Source organism: Mustela nigripes, chromosome 6 (genome assembly GCF_022355385.1).
Source record: "Mustela nigripes isolate SB6536 chromosome 6, MUSNIG.SB6536, whole genome shotgun sequence".
NCBI lineage: Eukaryota > Metazoa > Chordata > Mammalia > Carnivora > Mustelidae > Mustela > Mustela nigripes.
In genome coordinates this window covers 69,150,819-69,169,285 of record NC_081562.1, presented here as the reverse complement: position 1 = coordinate 69,169,285, position 18,467 = coordinate 69,150,819, and the positions used below count along the sequence as shown (strand labels likewise).

Here is an 18,467-nt window from a genome sequence, read left to right as displayed (position 1 = left end):
TCATTTATTTATTTGACAGAGAGAGATCACAAGCAGGCAGAGAGGCAGGCAGAGAGAGAGGAGGAAGCAGGCTCCCTGCTGAGCAGAGAGCCCGATGCGGGACTCGATCCCAGGACCCTGAGATCATGACCTGAGCCGAAGGCAGAGGCTTTAACCCACCGAGCCACCCAGGCGCCCCTATAAATCCTATTTTATGGAGGAGAAAATTGGAAGAGGTTTGGTGATCTGCTGACTCACAGGACTCCGTGCTCACAGCTCAGAATTATTACAGGATAAACAAGAACACACAGCAAAATCAGCAAAGGGAAAAGGCCCATGGGACGAAGGTCAGAGGAAGCCAGACACAAGTGTCCAAGAGTCCAAATATATAAATACAATGTATATAAAATATATATAGTTACGCATATAAACAAAAACTTTTCACTCATCTATAAAATGTGAAACAGAAAAATCAAAACCCATATGCAGTTTCCAAACCCCATCCATTTCAAATCTAAGTTATAATCTTCATCCTCTTGTTAAAATTCTTCTCTGAAACAACAGGCATTCATTTTGAGTTAAATTTCAGCTCTTTGATGATGACAAAATGACCAAAAATCCCACTGTAGGGGAAAAAAGAAGAGAGTTCAAGGTGATCTATACAGACAAATAAGTATCAGTACTGAAATCACCGAAAATGTTACCATTTCTCCTTAAAATATTTGCCTGGGATTCCAATTAAGCGTGGTAGACTGAACAAATGCACCTTCTCCACATCTTTCCAGAAACTCATCGATACAGCAATATTTTTTAAGGTGATCGTAGACAAATAACTAATTGTGTAGAAACTTGAACCACAATGCTCAATGAAGGAGATGCGGCTGAAAAGCTGATTTCTCTCAGAGAATCTCGGAAACACCCAGAAGAGCGGCACCAGGGATTTTAAAAGATGTGGCAGGAGCAGGGAGTTTTGATGAAAATCAGTACAACCATTTACTGAACAGCATTAACAGAGCGCAATGAGGGAGAGTTTTATTTTTCTCTCATGCCTGCCCTTCAAACCCACTTTTGAATCTACCTCCCTAATGAGGAGATCAGGTTGACTCAGTTGTTTCCAGTCACTTTTAGATATCTCTCTCTCTTTTTTTAAGATTTTATTTATTTATTTGACAGAGAGAGATCACAAATAGGCAGAGAGGCAGGCAGAGAGAGAGGAGGAAACAGACTCCCTGCTGAGCAGAGAGCCCGATGTGTGGCTCTCTCCCAGGACCCTGAGATCCTGACCTGAGCTGAAGGCAGAGATTTAACCCTCTGAGCCACCCAGGCGCCCCATGGCAAATCCTTACTTGACTCTCTGTCATAAGCAACATCAGCCAGCCTGGACTGTCCCGGGGGAGAGTCAGAGGCTGGTATTTCCCTCGACACCAACAGGCCAGGGAACACAAATCCGGGGCTCTCAAGAGTCTCCAGGCTCCACTCCAGACCCTTAGGGCAAAGGAACCTACGAATCTCCTCACAAAGTGTTTGGAGAGTATCGTGTTGGAGAGATGGAAAAACCACCCCTCCCTCCTCTGGGGTAGAGAAGGGGAAATGGCAAGCACACTTGCTTGGCTAACAGGGTTTTTTCCCCAGCTAATACTCTTCTTCCTTGCCTGCTCAATCTCCAGACTTCTTTTGCCCACTTTTTAAAAGATTTTATTTATTTAAGGGAGAGAGAGAGAATGAGACTGGGGGTGGGGGGAGAGAGAGAGAGAGAGAGAGAGGAGAGGAGGCAGAGGCAGAGGCAGAGGGAGAAGGTGTCTCCCTGCTGAGCAGGGAGCCTGATTCGGGGCTGGATCCCAGGACCTCTGGGATCATGTCTTGAAGGGAAGGCAGACACTTACCTGACTGGGCCACCAGGCACTCCTCTCCAGACTTTTTATTTATTGTTTTTTAAAGATTTTATTTATTTATCACAGAGAAAGAGACAGTGAGAGAGGGAACACAAGCAGGGGGAGTGGTAGGAGAAGCAGGCTTCCTACTGAGCAGGGAGGCCAATGTGGGGCTTGATCCCAGGACCCTGGGATCATGACCAGAGCCTAAGGTAGCCACCTAACAACTGAGCCACACAGACACCCCCAAACTTCTTTTAAATATAAATTAGAGACAAGTAAGGAACTAAAGATTGTAGAATTGGTTTTTCTATTGTTTAGAAGATTCTTTGCATATACCCAACATGTCTGTTTGGAATGGGGAGGTACCTATCAGCACTGGGGCCTCCACGGTGCAGTCAGTTAAGCATCTGACTCCTGGTTTCAGCTCAGGTCATGATCTCAGGGTGGTGAGATCAAGCCCCACATTAGGCTCTGTGCTCAGCTAGGAGTCTGCTTAAGACTCCCTCTCCCTCTGCCCCTCCTCCCCAGCTTGTGATTTATCTCTCTCTTTCTCACAAATAAATAAATAAAACTTTAAAAAAATTAGAGGATCCGTCATGGAGGTCTAATATCAAACTAATAGAGAAGTCTAAGAACCCAGTAAGTGTCATTTGTTAGTCCCTCTATGGGACACTGTACCTCAAGATCACCTTATAGTTTGTGTGTGTGTGTGTGTGTGTGTGTGTGTGGTACTCAGTTCTTGGATCAGAGTTCACCTTCTCTGGGAAGATTCCCCCTGACCAGCCAGTAGGAATTAGTCCCAGCTTCCCCTCCACTCTGTCACTTTAACATAATTTCATCCTATTTTCTTCCTGTGACACCACTAACTGAAGTATTGAGCACTCTATGAAGGTACAGTGAGATATTTAAGTAAAACTCATTTTGGATCAGGCACTTACACTTGTTATTTTATATAATCCTCACAGCATCTCTATGAGGTAGGTACTGTTATTACCACCATTTTTTAAATGGAGAAGCTGAGGCATAAATAACCCGACAAAGGTCATTCAAGAGCAAATCCAGTCCCCACGGGTAGTGCGGCCCCAGTCTATAACTACCACTGCACATGACTTTCCCTGAAGGACCACGAGGGCAGTGACTTTGCCAACTCTTGATCCTCATGGCTTCAAGACCTTCAGCAGGGCCTGATGCTTATATGGTGGGCCCTCTTAAATTATTTGTTCAATAAATGCTTTACAGTATCTGAGGTAACAAGGAGGTAAATATATTGCTTAAAAGCCAGTATTTGGGGGGACCCAGATGGCTTCATCAGTTAAGTGTCTGCCTTTGGCTCAGGTCATGATCCTGGAGTTCCAGGATAGAGGCTTGCATCGGGCTTCCTGCTCAGTGGGGGGTCTGCTTCTCCCTATGCCCCTCCCCCTGCTCATGTGCACACGTGCTTACTCTCTCAAAGAAATAATATCTTAAAAAAGAGGAAAAGTCAATATTTTGCTTGGAAAATCTCAACTACATTTCCAACTTCATCACATACAAGCTCTGCTTTCCACATAACTGTAATACATGATTCCATTAAGCTTTCTTCCATGATATAACAAGGATCCCCTTTCCTCTGGTTTCCATGAACATGTTCCTCAAGGTTTTCTGAGCCCTCATCAGCAATGCTTTAATATCCATGTTTCTACCAATAGTCCATGACTTTTTAGATATTCTGTAAGATCCTCTGTACTTTCTCTACCATGGCCCTCACTTCCTTCTATGTGTTAGCAGCAGCACTTTTAATTTGCAATCCATTTCAAGGCAATCTAGGCCTTTTTATCCCCCCATCATGCTCCTCAAAGTTTTTCTGTTCTGTGCCCAATGGTCAATTCAAAACCTCATCCACATTTTTAGATATTGGTTATAGCAGCACCCCACTTTCAGGTACCAAAATCTGTATAAATTTCCTATTGTTGCGTAACAAATTACTGCAAATTTTGTGGCTTAAGAGAAATTTATTATCTTACAGTTTCAGAGGTCACAAGTTCTAGGTCAAGGTGTTAGCAGGGCTGCATTCCTTTGGGAAGATGTAGGGTGAGAATCTATTTCCCGGCTCTTTCCAGCCTCGAGAAGCCATAGAAGCCACTTCCTTTCCTTGGTTCATGGCCCCTTCCTCCTCCATCTTCAAAGCAAGCAGTGAAGCATATGCAAATCTAACTCCCCCCTCTCTCCTCCCCACTCCACCCCACACACCCCTCTGCTTCTATTACCATATCTCCCTCTGACCATGACCATCCTGCTCCCTCTTGTAAAGACCCATTGTGATTACACTGGGCCCACCCAGATAATTAAGGATAACCTCCTCATCTCGAGACCTGTAACTTATTCACATCTGCAAAATCTCCTTTATAATGAGAAGTTTCTGGGGATTCGGACATGAACATCTTTGAGGGGCCATTCTGCAGCCTACCACACTCACCAACCATGTATAATGGGCCAGGAAGCAGAATGCATAGAGCTGAATGGTAGTAAAAAACAATATGTTCCCTTCTTTCAAGAAATATATGATCTAGAAGGAGAGTCAGACATCAATCCCAAAACCACAATGCTAATCATGCCAATGAGAATTGTAGATTGCAGTTAGTGCTCTGAAAGACTGGGAATCACACGGGGTCCTGAGGGTCTCTGAGGTAGCAACATTCAGTCTGAGGCTGGCAGAGCAATAAGATGCTAGCTAGATGAGGAGTAGGAGGAGAACCTTCTGAGTGGAGGCATTAGCAAGGGCAAAGGCCTCGAAGAGAAATTTGGGGGGATGACAGGAGGTTGCCACAACGGTAACAAGGTAAGGCTACAAAAAGAGAGGAGCTAAATTCCTCCGGGACTTCTAAAGCACAGCAGAAACCTTGAGTTTTATTCAAAGCATAAGGTAGGGGCTCAGGAATTCTTCCAAGCAGATGAGTGATGCCATTACTCCACTCTATGGAGAACAGATTAGGGGTGGGAGATGGAGGTGTGCAAGAAACATACTCAGTGAAGAGAAGACAGTGGCTCGCACTGGGCCCACGGCAGCTCAAATGGAGAGATTTGTAAAAATGTCAGATATATCTTGGACAAAAATAACCCACAGGACTTGTAATTTAGTGTGATTCAAAAGTCCAGGGTATGGCCATAGGTGGGGGTGGCATCTGGGGAATGTAGCAAGTTCAAGGAGATGAGAAATTAAAGTAGTTGTAAGAGAGAAGCAGGAACCAAGGCTAAAATCTTCAGTGAGCAACGGGGGCAAATTGACCAGGCTGTCTTTCAGTGATAGTTACAGGGAAGAGATCGGGTATCACAGACTGATGGTGTGAGTAGCAGAGAGAGGTTTTACAGGGGGAGCCTGACATGGAAATAGTATTGGGCACAGGAAAGGAGATCAGCACCCCTCTAATTCTGAGAGCAGAAGGTAGAGGAATTGAGCAACATCCACTAGAGGTTGGTAGGCAAGTGACCTTACCTAAGGCCAGGAGGAGCAGGATATATTTAGGGAAGGTGATTGCAACTAATATTGAGCTGCAAAGGGTATTATGGACAAATTTGGGTGGGAGGGTCCAGTGAGGCTTGAGTCAAGACAGAAAACAAAGAGCAACAAGAACGAGTGAAGGTGGATGTGGGCCCTGTGAAAAAGGCGTAACAGGACGCATGTCACTAGTGGCCAGGTTGCCAATGTTATGAGTTCCAACAGTTTGTTCCCTGGAGGGTGTTGGAGGATGTCCTCAGTGCTCTCTGTGTTTACCAGTGGTCTGGCAGGAGGCTGGACATATGTTTCCTCACATTCTTCTATGGTAAGTCAATCGTGGTTGAATCCACTTCCGGAAGGCTGGGGTTGGGTACAAGTGGAACGTGTATTGGCCTGAGATGCACTCCCTTCCTTGTCCATCTAGCCTTCTTGCGTGGTTCTGCTCAAACCTCCTCTCCATTGGACAGCCTTCCCTGATTCCTCTGACTCATCTTTGTTAAGCACGTATGTACCTTTTGCAGACTTCTTTGTGGCAACCATTATTCTTTATTGCATTTGTTTTTATACATTTCTCTCCCTGCATAGTTATTTCTCAAGAGGAAACATAATGCTCGAATTATCTCCATTTGCCCATTAACCTAGTACAAAGACTAATAGCCTTAATAAGAGTTATGTAAGTATTTAATCAAATGAAACTCAAATCAATCATTGTTTGCTTGTCCCTATTACACAAATTTTAGGTTTGAAAAAGTTTGCATACTCTTGATATAACAGGTCCTGTAAAATCGGGTGTGCACGCTGTATTTAACCTGCCTTTTCAATAAAGCATTTTCAGTTAGTTAAAATTAAATACAAGTTTTGAAATTTTGTCAAGATATATATCCTTGGTCTTAACTGAATTATGCTGAATTACCCAGTATTTCTGAATTTCCCAAAATTTCAGATTTTCTTGAGAATGGCTTTTGAGTCAAGTTAAGTCCACTACAAGGCATTTCCATTTCTTTTTTTTCATTTCTATTTTGAATATAATAAACTCATGTCAAAAATCAAATACATAAACATGTACAGTGAAAAGTCTCAATGAGCTTTTCCTCTTGTATATATAGAGAGCCTGCTTATTCTTCTCTCCACTGATTTTTTTTTTAACCTCATTCTTTTTTACACCTGATCAATATGTGGGTGAGTTCTAATCTTTAGTTATTACAAACATTGCTGCAATAAATACTCTTGTTCATACATCATTTCACAATGTTTATAAGGAAATACAAGGCATTTCCAATTAAACTAAATATTAATAATGATGTTGAACCATTAAATCTATTTCATGCAGGCACATGAGGTAAGAAGCACTGGGTGTTATATGCAACTGATGAATCACTAAACTCCACCTCTGAAACGAATAATACACTCTATGTTAATTAGCTGAATGTAAATAAAATAAAATAAATTTTCCAGCAAACAGAGAAGAAAAGTATGATCTTACTTTTATTTATTTATTTATTTACTTATTTATTTTGAGAGAGAAAGGGAGGAAGCACGCATGTAGTGGGGAAGGTAAGGGTAGAGGGAGAGGGAGAGAATCTTGGGCAGACTCTGTACTGAGCATGAAGCCCGAGTCTTGACCCACAACCTCAAGATCATGGCCCAAGCCAAAATCAAGAGTCAAACATTTAACCAACTGAGCCACACAGCACCCCTCATCTTACTTTTAAAATAATATAATGATCCATCATTTAGTAAAACATTTTTATTATATTTATCCCAAAGGATGTATCATCAAATTACTTTAAAAGTAAGATCATGTTTTTCCTCTGTGTTCACTGGAAAATGTTTCCTCAGTAGAAAAGACAGAATTCTTATTTTCCTTGTTATACCAAAATTAATTAAGGCTCTCAATTAAGCTAGTGAATCACATAAGTCCTAAAATATATCATATAAATATATTAACATATTAACCAAATATTTCAATCCTAAAGCAGTTTATACAGTTTAACTTAGCTTAAATAGATAGTTTAAGTAAAATTAAACTAATATAGGGTTGAAAAGGATATCAATTCTTTTTTAAAAATTTTTGCTGTTGGGGCTCCTGGGTGGCTCAGTGGGTTAAAGCCTCTCTGCCTTTGACTCGGGTCATGATCTCAGGGTCCTGGGATCGAGCCCCACATCGGGCTCTCTGCTCAGCGGGGAGCCTGCTTCCTCCTCTCTCTCTGCCTGCCTCTCTGTGTACTTGTGATCTCTGTCTGCCAAATAAATAAATAAAATCTTAAAAAAAATTTTTTTTTTGCTCTTGTTCATATATGTTGTCAACTAAATAGATAAATAAGAAATAAATGTAAGATTATATATCAGTTACCATATGTAATAAATTTTACTTGAATTTAAGATACCAATTGTGTGATCCTATAGACAAAGAATGATCTCTAAGCTCTATTATTTCAAATATTAAATATTACAAATAATATTTTATTTATTTATTTATTTTTTATTTATCCCAGGACCCTGGGATCATGACCTGAGCTGAAGGCAGAGACTTAACCCACTGAGCCACCCAGGTGGCTACAAATAATGTTTTAAACATTAATTATTTTATTTATTTTAAAAAATAAGTGGGTTAGTAATAACTCATAATTTCATACTAAAAATTATCTTATATAATTAAGTTCATATGGTTGCAAATGACCCCTCAATCCCAGTTTCTATGTTGTCTTTTAACAGAAAGTGGTAGACTAATGGGTTACTGTAAATAATGTTCTCGGAACATTGATCAAGAGGAAAGAAGGAGCCTGGTTGACCCACACTGATGACGTTAATGTTAAGAGGCATGAAATTATTAACGCACATAAAACTCACTGACGCCCTTTATCTACATATTCACGGAATGAATGACATTCCTAACTAATGTTACTGAAAAGAAATGCCAGTTTAGTTAATAACATTGGACTTTATGGGGCACCTGGATGGCTTAGTCAATTGGGCGTCCAACTCTGTTTTGGCTCAGGTCATGATCTCAGGGTCATGAGATCAAGCCCAACATCAGGCTCTGCCCCTCCCTCCCCACCAGGTGCACTCACTCACACTCTCTCTCTCTCTCTCAAATGCATAAATCTTTTTTATTTTTTATTTTTTTTTTATTTAAAAGATTTTATTTATTTATTTGACAGAGAGAGAAATCATAAGCAGGCAGAGAGGCAGGCAGAGAGAGAGAGAGGGAGAAACAGGCTCCCCGCTGAGCAGAGAGCCCGATGCGGGACTCGATCCCAGGACCCCGGGATCATGACCTGAGCCAAAGGCAGCGGCCTAACCCACTGAGCCACCCAGGCGCCCCACATAAATCTTTTAAAAAAAGACGTTGTATCTTAAAACCAAGCAATGAAAGCATACATAATGTTATATGATATTTTTTTAAAAAGCATAAAGACTCGTGGCAAATGAGTCAGCAGAGCCAAGTATAAATGGTGGATGAGTATAACCAAAAGGAAAAAGAAATAAGTCAATTATCAGGAAACTACACAGCGAATACACTAGGCGGGAGAACTGTCCACAGAAGATTTGAAAAGTCCTGGTTGTCGAGGTATTTAAGTGGAATAGAATTGAAAGCTGGAAAAATAAACTTGAAAGAACAATCCTTCTTTGGCAGAAGTAAATGCTGAACATGACCTAATAGATTTTTTTCTTTCAAAATTCCAGTATTCAATGAACACTGCCTCTAAGTGCCTCTTTTGTTGGATTTGTTTGTCAGTGTATGCATTAATTAGATTGCTTAAGAACTGCATTGTTCGCAACAACAAAAAAGAACATGTTAAACAGTATTGGAATTGGTTAACCTTCCCAGACACATGACCCTGTTCTATATTCGAAGTCAGTTCCATGGGATATGACAGGGGAGTTTCCCATTACAAACTGCTGAAATACGAAAACTAGTGATTTAGCCAAGTGGCATTGCTGGGTTTATTTGTTAGGAATTTTGTGGTCTTCAGTTCGTACTGTTATTCATTTTCCCAGAAATATTTATAGTCTGTTTACACTGACAGTCTATTTGCAATCTACACAGTTTCACCACTGACATTCTGTAAAAAAGGAGTGGCAAAAGGCATTAAAACACGTAAATACTTACTATTCTCTATGTGTTTATAGACCTTATCTTTTGGGAGTCGGTTAAAGCTTGACTCCAAACAAACCCAGATATGGAAAGATGCAGCTGCTGTTTGAAAAGGAAGAGATAAAAAGCACAATTAATCTGACCTATGAAGCCAAGAAGTCATAGATGATTGAACTCAGCTACTACCTGTAAAGCAGCAACAATGGGGCAAGATTCAGGCCAGAGGAGAGGAAGGGTGAGTGCAGAGAGACTGCAGGGTGTGATCAGTGTATGTATGATATCAGATATCCTAACTTCAAAATGTGGCCCTACTCTTACCTTTTTACCCTTACCTTTTTACCTTCCATTCATGTTCATTTCCCTAGGAAAATGGTCACCGTTCTCAAAAAGTGCCTGGGGAGTGAGCCACATAGGGAGGGGTGCACCGGAGGGAACACACGGGGAGAGGCATAAATGGGGAGAGAGGGGTTAGGAAGGAATATGTGGAAATGTAAGAGCTCATTCTGAGCTACAGCAAATCCCCCATTATGAATAAAGGAGTGCACAGATGGCAAAGTGATGGGAGAACAGATTAGAAGCTAAATTCAGTAGACAATAGGCAAGTCATAGAGGTATTCTGAGAGAACAAATGACATAATTAAAAGAGTGCCATAGGAAAATTAGCTTGAGACCAGTTGAGAAGCCAGAAATAATTCAAGCAAGAAGTAACAAGAGCATAAATCAATCCATTAGCAATGGGAAAGAGAAAACATATAGATATAGAGAAAAGAGAATCCACAGGGTAGGATATCATTGAATGGGGGGAGATGAGAGAATAAGAAGTAAGAGATGGCTGACGCTGGGTCAAATATACACCCTTCCTACAATCAGCTTGTGGCTGAGGTGGGGTCACCTGGTAGGAACATGGACTTGTAGGCCTGCCCCTTTGACAGGCACTAACAGGGAATTATATCTAAGAAATAGGAAAACAAGGTACCCCAAACTATTAAACTCTACTAAAAAATTATGTATTAACCCTGTTTAACCAAACAACCATGCACACACTTCAAAACTAGATTGCGACCAAAGCTATTAGGATCCAGATTCTATAAGTCAAGTCCTATTCTATGAATACTATAGAGATCAAAATATGCCCCTTTGACATAAGGATTACCTTGAGCTAACAGCAATTGAGATCCAAGAGATGCAGAAAAAAAGCCTTCCTGGAGCTTCCCTTCTCTGACTAAAAGCAGATACTTCTGAGAAAATTTTACAGCATTAAGACAGAAAGTCAGCAGTGAGATGGACCTGCACAAACAATCCTGACTTCCTTGGATTCCCCCAAGGTATTCAACTGCCCCCAGTTTGATGCACTTGGAAGCCTAAAACCTATGCCCCTATCCATGTTACTTTTCTACAAGTTTATCATTCTTCATTAAGATGCTGTATAAGTGCAAGTCCTAACCACCCTTTGAGTTACTCATCACTGAATTTCTCTCATGTGCATGTATGCTACAGGAGCTCATAAACTTGTTCCTCTCTTGTTAATCTATCTTTTGTTAGTCTAATTTGCATGCCCCCAGGTACAGAACCTAAGAGGGTATTGGAAAAAATTTGTATTCCTTTCCTACATTATACACCTTAGATCTTTTATGAAATAAAACATAAGAAACTGATAGCTCACATGCCTCTAAAAAACAAGGAAACTGCCTTTCTGTTTGAGTCATAGGCAGATGATTATTTGGGGTTTTTCAGTATTCAAAGGATGGTGTTTATATGTATAAATAAAACACACACACACACAGACATATGTATATATACTCATACTTCACCTGACTACGGAGGCAAGAGCCAATAGGTCTCTAGTGCTCTAAATAACTAGATCATTTCAGTATTCTCCCTCAGTTTCCCATGCTATATGGACTCCACTGTCCTGGTTCAATAACAAATAACCGAGATTCAAAATTGTATGCCTATGTGCATTTGTATGTTTTGCTGGAGAGATTGTTTATACTTTTCATAAGATTTCCAACATGCTATCAGACCCAAGAGATCCTAGAAGCACTGGTAAAGTGGATAGCATGCTGGATTGGGACTCAAAATATCTAGTTTCTATTGTGCTCTGCTATTTGTGATTTTTTTTAAAAGACTGTATTTGTTTATTTGAGAGAGAGAGAGTGAGAGAGAGCATGAGAGGAGAAAAGGTCAGAGGGAGAAGCAGACTCCCCGCAGAGCCAGACATGGGACAGGGGACTCTATCCCAGGACTCCGGGATCACAACCTGAGCCAAAGGCAGGAGCCACCCAGGCACCCCTGCTCTTTGTGATCTTAAGCGATTCTAGTATTCTGATCTTTATTTTTCTTGTCTGTAAAATGAGGTTAATAATAGTTGCAATGCAAAACACAAATGTTCTGAGGTTACAATTCAATGTTATATAATTTCTATGGCATCTAGAAATATTAAGCATCATTATCTTACTTAAGCAAAGAAGTCCTTCTTCAAGCGTGGATGCATTTCTTCTATAAACGCCAGCACTAAGCTTGCAAGTAGACGTAACATTCATAGCGTTGAAAACCATGGAATCCCAGAGGGATGCATTATGCTTCCACCATAAATTCTATAGCTCCATTTTAAATCTACTTTTTATCTTCAAAGTTCAAATTGACATTTACTGTGATTTCAGATTCCTGAATTAATATCTAGTGCTAAAATCAAAACAATATAACTGTGAATCTGAATCAGCTACAATAAAATGTACTAGGCAAAATCATCCTTTACTGTAGTGGTGGTGAATGCTAAGAGCTGCTCAACGATCACCCTGTGCAAATCCATCCTTGTCCTCATGCCCAAACTGTGTGGAGAGCTTTCTGGTCATGGAAGAGATATCTGTGGCATGTTTGGCCTAGAACATCCCAACAGGTGCTCCTTCTGTCTAGACTTACGGGGAGTCAGACAGAATTTGAATGTTCTAATTACATCCTAGGCTTCTTAGTGCTTCCTAAAACAAATAACCATCTACAGTTAAAATAGTAAAAGCATTTCTTGGATTAGGATAGACTATAAATGCAGTTGATCAAATTTTCAGATCTACCTATCAAAATAAAGATCTAATAAACTGGTTCTTTTCAGATGAACGACATGACAAGTGTTAAGGCAACTAGCTGGATTTCATAATTATTTGGCAATTTTTCAATGACAAAGAATCATGTGTTTTCCAGTACTCCCTGGATTATTGCTTGTGGTACTAAAATTTCCTCTATTTTTTTTTTTTAACTTGTCTTCCCTTTTCTCTCTCTTTGACTTTTTTCCTGTATTGTTGGGAAGCATGAATATCTTTTTAAGATTTTTTCTCTCCCAGTAATCACCAAACACAAGAAGTGTTTTTGCAAAATAGCTTCTCTCACAAAAAAAGCACAGCCAGTATGACAAGAGAAAAACATTTATGTGATGGGCTATGCTGTATTAATATGGTGATCTGATTTCTAAGTTATCTTTAAAATAAAAATGTTCAGGGTGCCTGGGTGGCTCAGGGGATTAAAGCCTCTGCCTTCTGCTCAGATCATGATCAATGGGTCCTGGGATGGAGCCCCCACCCACCCCTTGGCCTCTCTGCTCAGTAGGGAGCCTGCCTCCTCCTCTCTATCTGCCTCTCTGCCTATTTGTAATCTCTGTCTGTCAAATAAATAAATAAAATCTTAAATTAAAATAAAATAAAAATGCTCAATTTCTAGAGGTAATATTCTTCAGCTTGTGGATTTGAGAGGACTAATCAGAAGCCTAGGTCCAATCGGCACTTGAATCTGATGTTATAGATTCTGCTTTTGGCTCTGCATTCACCATTGCTGGGGTGAACCCGACCAGATTTTAGGATTAAAATGTTTGCAGATATTTGCAAAGTCATATTTGTAAATCAGAGCATCCCAAATGCTTCATTTTGAAACACTTAAAAACCTTGAGTTGTGCCTCACATTTATATCTCAGTTGATTTAAGCAAAATGCAAGGTCAGAGGCATTAGCGGAAAGGACACAGACATGCATTACTAAATGGGCTACAGAGGCTTGGAAAGCCCATCAGTGTTTAAAGCATTTGGACAACTGTTGAGGGAATAAAGTTACACACACACTGCCCACATTTACAACTGGAAAGTGAGCAGACCAGACAGATTCCTCCTGTGCTCAGCAAGAATTATAGTACTATACAGAAAGTAGACGATGCCTCAGATAATAATGTCTATCATAGAAGGTCCTAGATTCTCTCCATCATATGATAACCAAATCTGCTTAGGCCGAAGGATGAACATTCCACTGGGTTTTCCTAGGGTGGCACCTGTCATTTATAGGAATTGTGGTTGCCAAGCCTAAAGGAAAAAAAAGAAAGCTCTTAATTTCCATCTTCCTACACCCACTGAGAAGAGGTCATTTGAAGAAGCAGACAACATGAAACCTCAAAAGATATGACCAACCCAAACACTAAAGATGGGCAGTTTAGAAACAAGTTTTCATTGATGCACAGAAACTGTTACTCCCAAGCCCAGGCTTCTCAGGTTAATAACACTACTATCGAACTCTTCACTTCACTGGTTTGAATCTTAATATTAGAAATAAGAAGCTTAAGGGGAGTAGAATATGCCATGCCAAAAATATGCCTCTTTGGCATAATAATTATCTTGGACTGGTTATTTTTGAGAAGAGTCAGACACAGGGCAATCTCTGAAAACAAAGTGGAATTTGAAGGAAATCTACATTTGTAAAGGAAACGTCCACTTTTCGGGGAGACTCCCACTCCTGTACAGGGTATGTCTTCTCTGAAGAGAAGGATAACTAAATGTCAAAACACATCAATGGAGAAGGTACTGATATAAATCTGCAGCCATTCCTTACTTACTCAGCTTTGCCTGAAAACTTACAAGCCTGGCTCCCCCTCTCACCACACCTCCAACCTCTTTCCTTTGTCTTTAGCTGAAGATGATATTTAAGATGGTAGCTTGGGCCATTTTGGGAAGTTACTTTTCCTAGATGTATATAGAAGGTACACATGTTATTAAATGTTTGTTCGTTTTTCTCCTGTTAGTCTGTGTTTTATTACAAGGGGGTCTCAGCCAAGAACCTAGAAGGGTAGAGGGAAAGTTACTGCTCATCCCCTATATAACTCAAAGTTTTGACCTGAAATAAGGAATAAAATCTAAAGTTATGAAAACAATTTGTGAAATTGTTGAACAATTTGTGAAATTTATGAAAACAATGCACCCTCACTGATTGAATACCTCCACCTGGTCTGACCCGCCCTTGTATTTGGGCTTTGTTACCTGGGACTGGTTTCCAGGACTAGTTTTTTTAAGTAAGTTCTCTGCAAGAGATGGCCTGGGGGGGGTGGGCAGGGTCAGGATGGAGCTGCTCTGGCTAAACAGGCCCTTGCAACACAACTACTGAAGAAAATCACAACTTGTTTTTCATTCTTCGCATAAATCTCTATAATTATCAAAGGACTATTTTCAAGTTTCATAAGGTTTTAAACCCATTTCAAATCATGAGACCTTCTCAGGGTTCAATGAGCAGAAGAAATTCTTGCATACAAATGGAAATTTTTCTTTCTTTCCTTTCTCTCCGTAGTTCTAAAATCAAATGAAATGTACTATTATGGAAACTCACTAAATGAAATATAAGTTCAAATTAAATTCTTGTCTTTTTTTCCCCTCCCTTTTTCCTTTTTTCTCAGCACCTGTTTCTACCAGTGCCCTTTTGTTATGTCTCCTGCACTAGCCAGGCATCCCTGAGCCTTGCCTGAGGGGCCACATCCTGTGTCTGAAAAGTAAACCCCTCTGCCTGCCAGGCCCCAGGTCCTGCCCTCTGCACACACACAAACAGCCTTCGCTACCCTCGCTGCCTGTCAAGCCCTCTCACTTCCTTCACTTAACTATACATCCTTGACAATGACTTCTCTTGTCTTTATCCCTTCAGAAATATGGCTCTTCATTCTCCACATTAATTTAGTCAATCATAACATGTACTTACTATTCTTATACACATTCTATTCAATATATATGCTAATTTTCTTATTCAGTGGCCCATGCTTTATGTGTCCATCTTAAAATATATGCTCCCAGGGAAGGGAGCCATGTCTGGAAAATGTGCGAAGGACAGAGCCTATTTTGGTGCCAAGTGCAAATAACATCTAAAAAAATAATAATAGGTGAGGGCGCCTGGGTGGCTCAGTGGGTTAAGCCGCTGCCTTCGGCTCAGGTCATGATCTCAGGGTCCTGGGATCGAGTCCCGCATCGGGCTCTCTGCTCAGCAGGGAGCCTGCTTCCCTCTCTTTCTCTCTGCCTGCCTCTCTGTCTACTTGTGATCTCTCTCTGTCAAATAAATAAATAAAATCTTTAAAAAAAAAAAATAATAATAGGTGAAAGGAAAGTAGAAAAGTGTTTGTCATAACAACAACGAACTTAAAGGAACGTCATGTACTTCTTAGATCATGCCTAGAAAACAATCTTTTCATTCCCAATCTCAGTGAAATATCAGAAAAGAGATATGAGACTACTTGAAGATATCTTCTCCTTCCTGTGTTAAAAGTACCTTGTTAAAAAAAAAAAAGTACCTTGTAAAAGGGGTTTTGGGACTCACATTAAGGCAGGCATGAATTTACAAAAATGCATAATCAACTACAACTCCACATAGCACAGGGAAACCTGGAAAAACAAGAGTGTTTATTCTCATAATTTTCTCCTTTTACTCACTACCCTATATGTGACCAGAGTGTATTCTTCAGTTGAAATTAGACAGGAATGAGCAGGGCAGAAGTAAAATATCTGACTGTGGAAGGAAAGGCTGCTAAATTTTTCACCACAGCACATTTGCATGATCTCATCTCAACACAAAACAGTGTTTCCACTCAGTTCCCCATTAATCTTAGCAGAAATTTTTGTTTGGTGAGAGAGGCACCATTTACATATTATTTCTTGTAAGTGGAATTGTGAATGGGGATGGATAGGAAAGTGCAGTTGAGAACGATTACTTCAATCTTTCTCCTTCAAAACCTGGAAACGTGGGTTTATTTCTCCTAAAAGTTCAGGTTGCATATCTCTTCCTCCCAAGACATTTTTATTCATTTATTTGAGAGAGAGAGAGAGAGAGAGAGCACCAGCGGGTTGAGGGCAAAGGGAGAAGCAGGCTCCCCGGTGAGCTGGGAGCCCCACACGGTCCTCCATCCCAGCATCTGGGGATCGGGACCTGAGCCGCCCAGGCGCCCCCTCCCAAGATAGTTAGATGGTAGGGCTCCCAGCTCATCCTTTACTTTCCTTTAAAAAAAAGGGGGAGGGGAGCGGGTCTTCAGTTTTTAATGTCTTTGCAGTTTTCCAAGGTGTAGGAACAGGAAGACACCGGTGTTTTTCCTACACCCAAACAGTCAGAATAGGCAGCTAAGCTAATTACCCTTGATTAGCATAAGAATGAAAACCATTAGGGCTGCTCTCTCAGTTTAATAAAAGAATGACCTTAGGCTAATATGATTTGTAGCTCGTAGAAGCTTGTATTTCCACACGCAAAAGACAAGGCTTCTGCTTTTAATATAGCGATGAGGCAGCTTTCCTTCCCTTGTCCTACCCTCATCCCCTGGCTCTGCACCTCCCTCCTTCAGCACAGACACCCGCCAGGAAACCCCTCTTTGCCGCCACAAACACCCCAAGACCTCGTCCCCCGAACCCCCACCTCCTGTGCATCTTGCCCATTGAAAGAAGCGTCCTCTTCCTCTCCAAACTTCGAAACAGGTAGGGGAGGGAGCTGCGAGCCGCCTTTCATCTCCGCTCACCCCTGCCCCGGTGAAAAAGCCTGAGGAGGCACATCCTGTGAGCAAGTTTGAAAAGGAAAGAATGGAAGGTCCCGACCCGCGAGGACGGACAAAGAAGGTACGGAGCCGGTTTGCGCGGAAACACACCACGGGGGTCTTTCTTCCGTCCCCTTTCTGCCGACTGCGGGTCTCTGGGGACTCGCAGGTTCAGGGCACACACGCGTTTTTGTAAAACACAGCCCCAATCGAAAGCAGTTACCTTCATGGTTCCGTGGGCCGTGGGGACCGCTGCGACCGCGCGGAGGGCGAGCCGGCTGCGTCCTAGGCGCGGGCGGGGTGCGCGGGCGGGTGGAGCGCGCGGCGGCGGCGGCGGGAATGGATGCCCGGGGCAGCGCGCGGGGTGGCGGCGGCGACACGTGGCGGGCGGGACTGCAGCCGGGCCCTCCCGCGGCCGAGATCGCGGGCTCTCTCGCAGATTGCATCAGCAGGAAGAGTGAGGAGGCTGTGTTTCCCCCAGACCGCCCCCCGCCGGACGGCAGAGTCTCTCCCAGCGCGGGAGGCAGACCCAGCGCCGGCTCCAGCCTCCCTCACCGCCTGCTCCGGGGGTGCCCGCGTTTCCGACACGTCTGCACATGTTGCCCCTCGGTTACTGCCTGCGAGTGTCGGGATGCCGAGGAGAGCGAGGAAGCGATCCTGACTGCCACTCCCTGCTTAGCCGGCTGCCTGCCCGCCTCGCTTCCCGCTGCCCCCGGAGTAACTTTCCCGCACGTGCTGCTCGGCATTGTGCAGTGGATTCCCATCACCAAAAGCCAGAACATTTTAAACCTGCTTTCTAATGGAAAGAACATGTGTCTGGTTTTTAAATGTTTCCAGTCTTCCTTTCTCCCACTGTTTCACGTATACAGCCTATCCTCAGATGCCACCATCTGGCTCTGGAAAAAGAATCCTGAATCCTTTGAGTGTATAGAATTATTTCTGATTTGAACGTTGCCTGCGGGCCCAGTTGATCCTCTGTAGGATGCCTCCCCACTGCACGAGAGTTCCAGCACTGCTACTTTTCCATTCCAGGTTAGGCTCCCCGACGTTGCCAAAATACCGTCCTGGTTGATGGCTCACTCTGTCAATTTTCTGACTTTGCTAGGAAGTCCTTGCTGAGTCTCTCAAGCAAACCTGAACCTTTTGTCTACGCACTAGGCTTTGTTCATACCCTTTATTAAAATCCATTTTCTTTTAAGTACTTGTTTGCACAGGTGATACTTAATAAGATTATGAGATTC

The 18,467-nt window shown here is 42.0% G+C and overlaps 2 protein-coding genes across 2 annotated transcripts in view; one reads left to right on the top strand and one right to left on the bottom strand.

The window, feature by feature from the left end:
• The window catches only part of BCAT1 (branched chain amino acid transaminase 1), a 108,020-nt gene extending 90,305 nt beyond the window's left edge, over positions 1-17,715 (bottom strand). Inside the window, exon 1 of the mRNA XM_059402803.1 lies at positions 17,450-17,715. Coding sequence (XP_059258786.1) covers positions 17,450-17,455 — 6 coding nt within the window. The 5' untranslated portion in view covers positions 17,456-17,715. The remainder of the gene's footprint in view (positions 1-17,449) is intronic.
• LOC132019565 (uncharacterized) overlaps positions 1-17,887 on the top strand; it is a 34,739-nt gene extending 16,852 nt beyond the window's left edge. Inside the window, exons 2-3 of the mRNA XM_059402805.1 lie at positions 17,171-17,308; positions 17,708-17,887. Coding sequence (XP_059258788.1) covers positions 17,171-17,308; positions 17,708-17,887 — 318 coding nt within the window. The remainder of the gene's footprint in view (positions 1-17,170; positions 17,309-17,707) is intronic.
• The last annotated feature ends 580 nt before the right edge of the window (positions 17,888-18,467 follow it).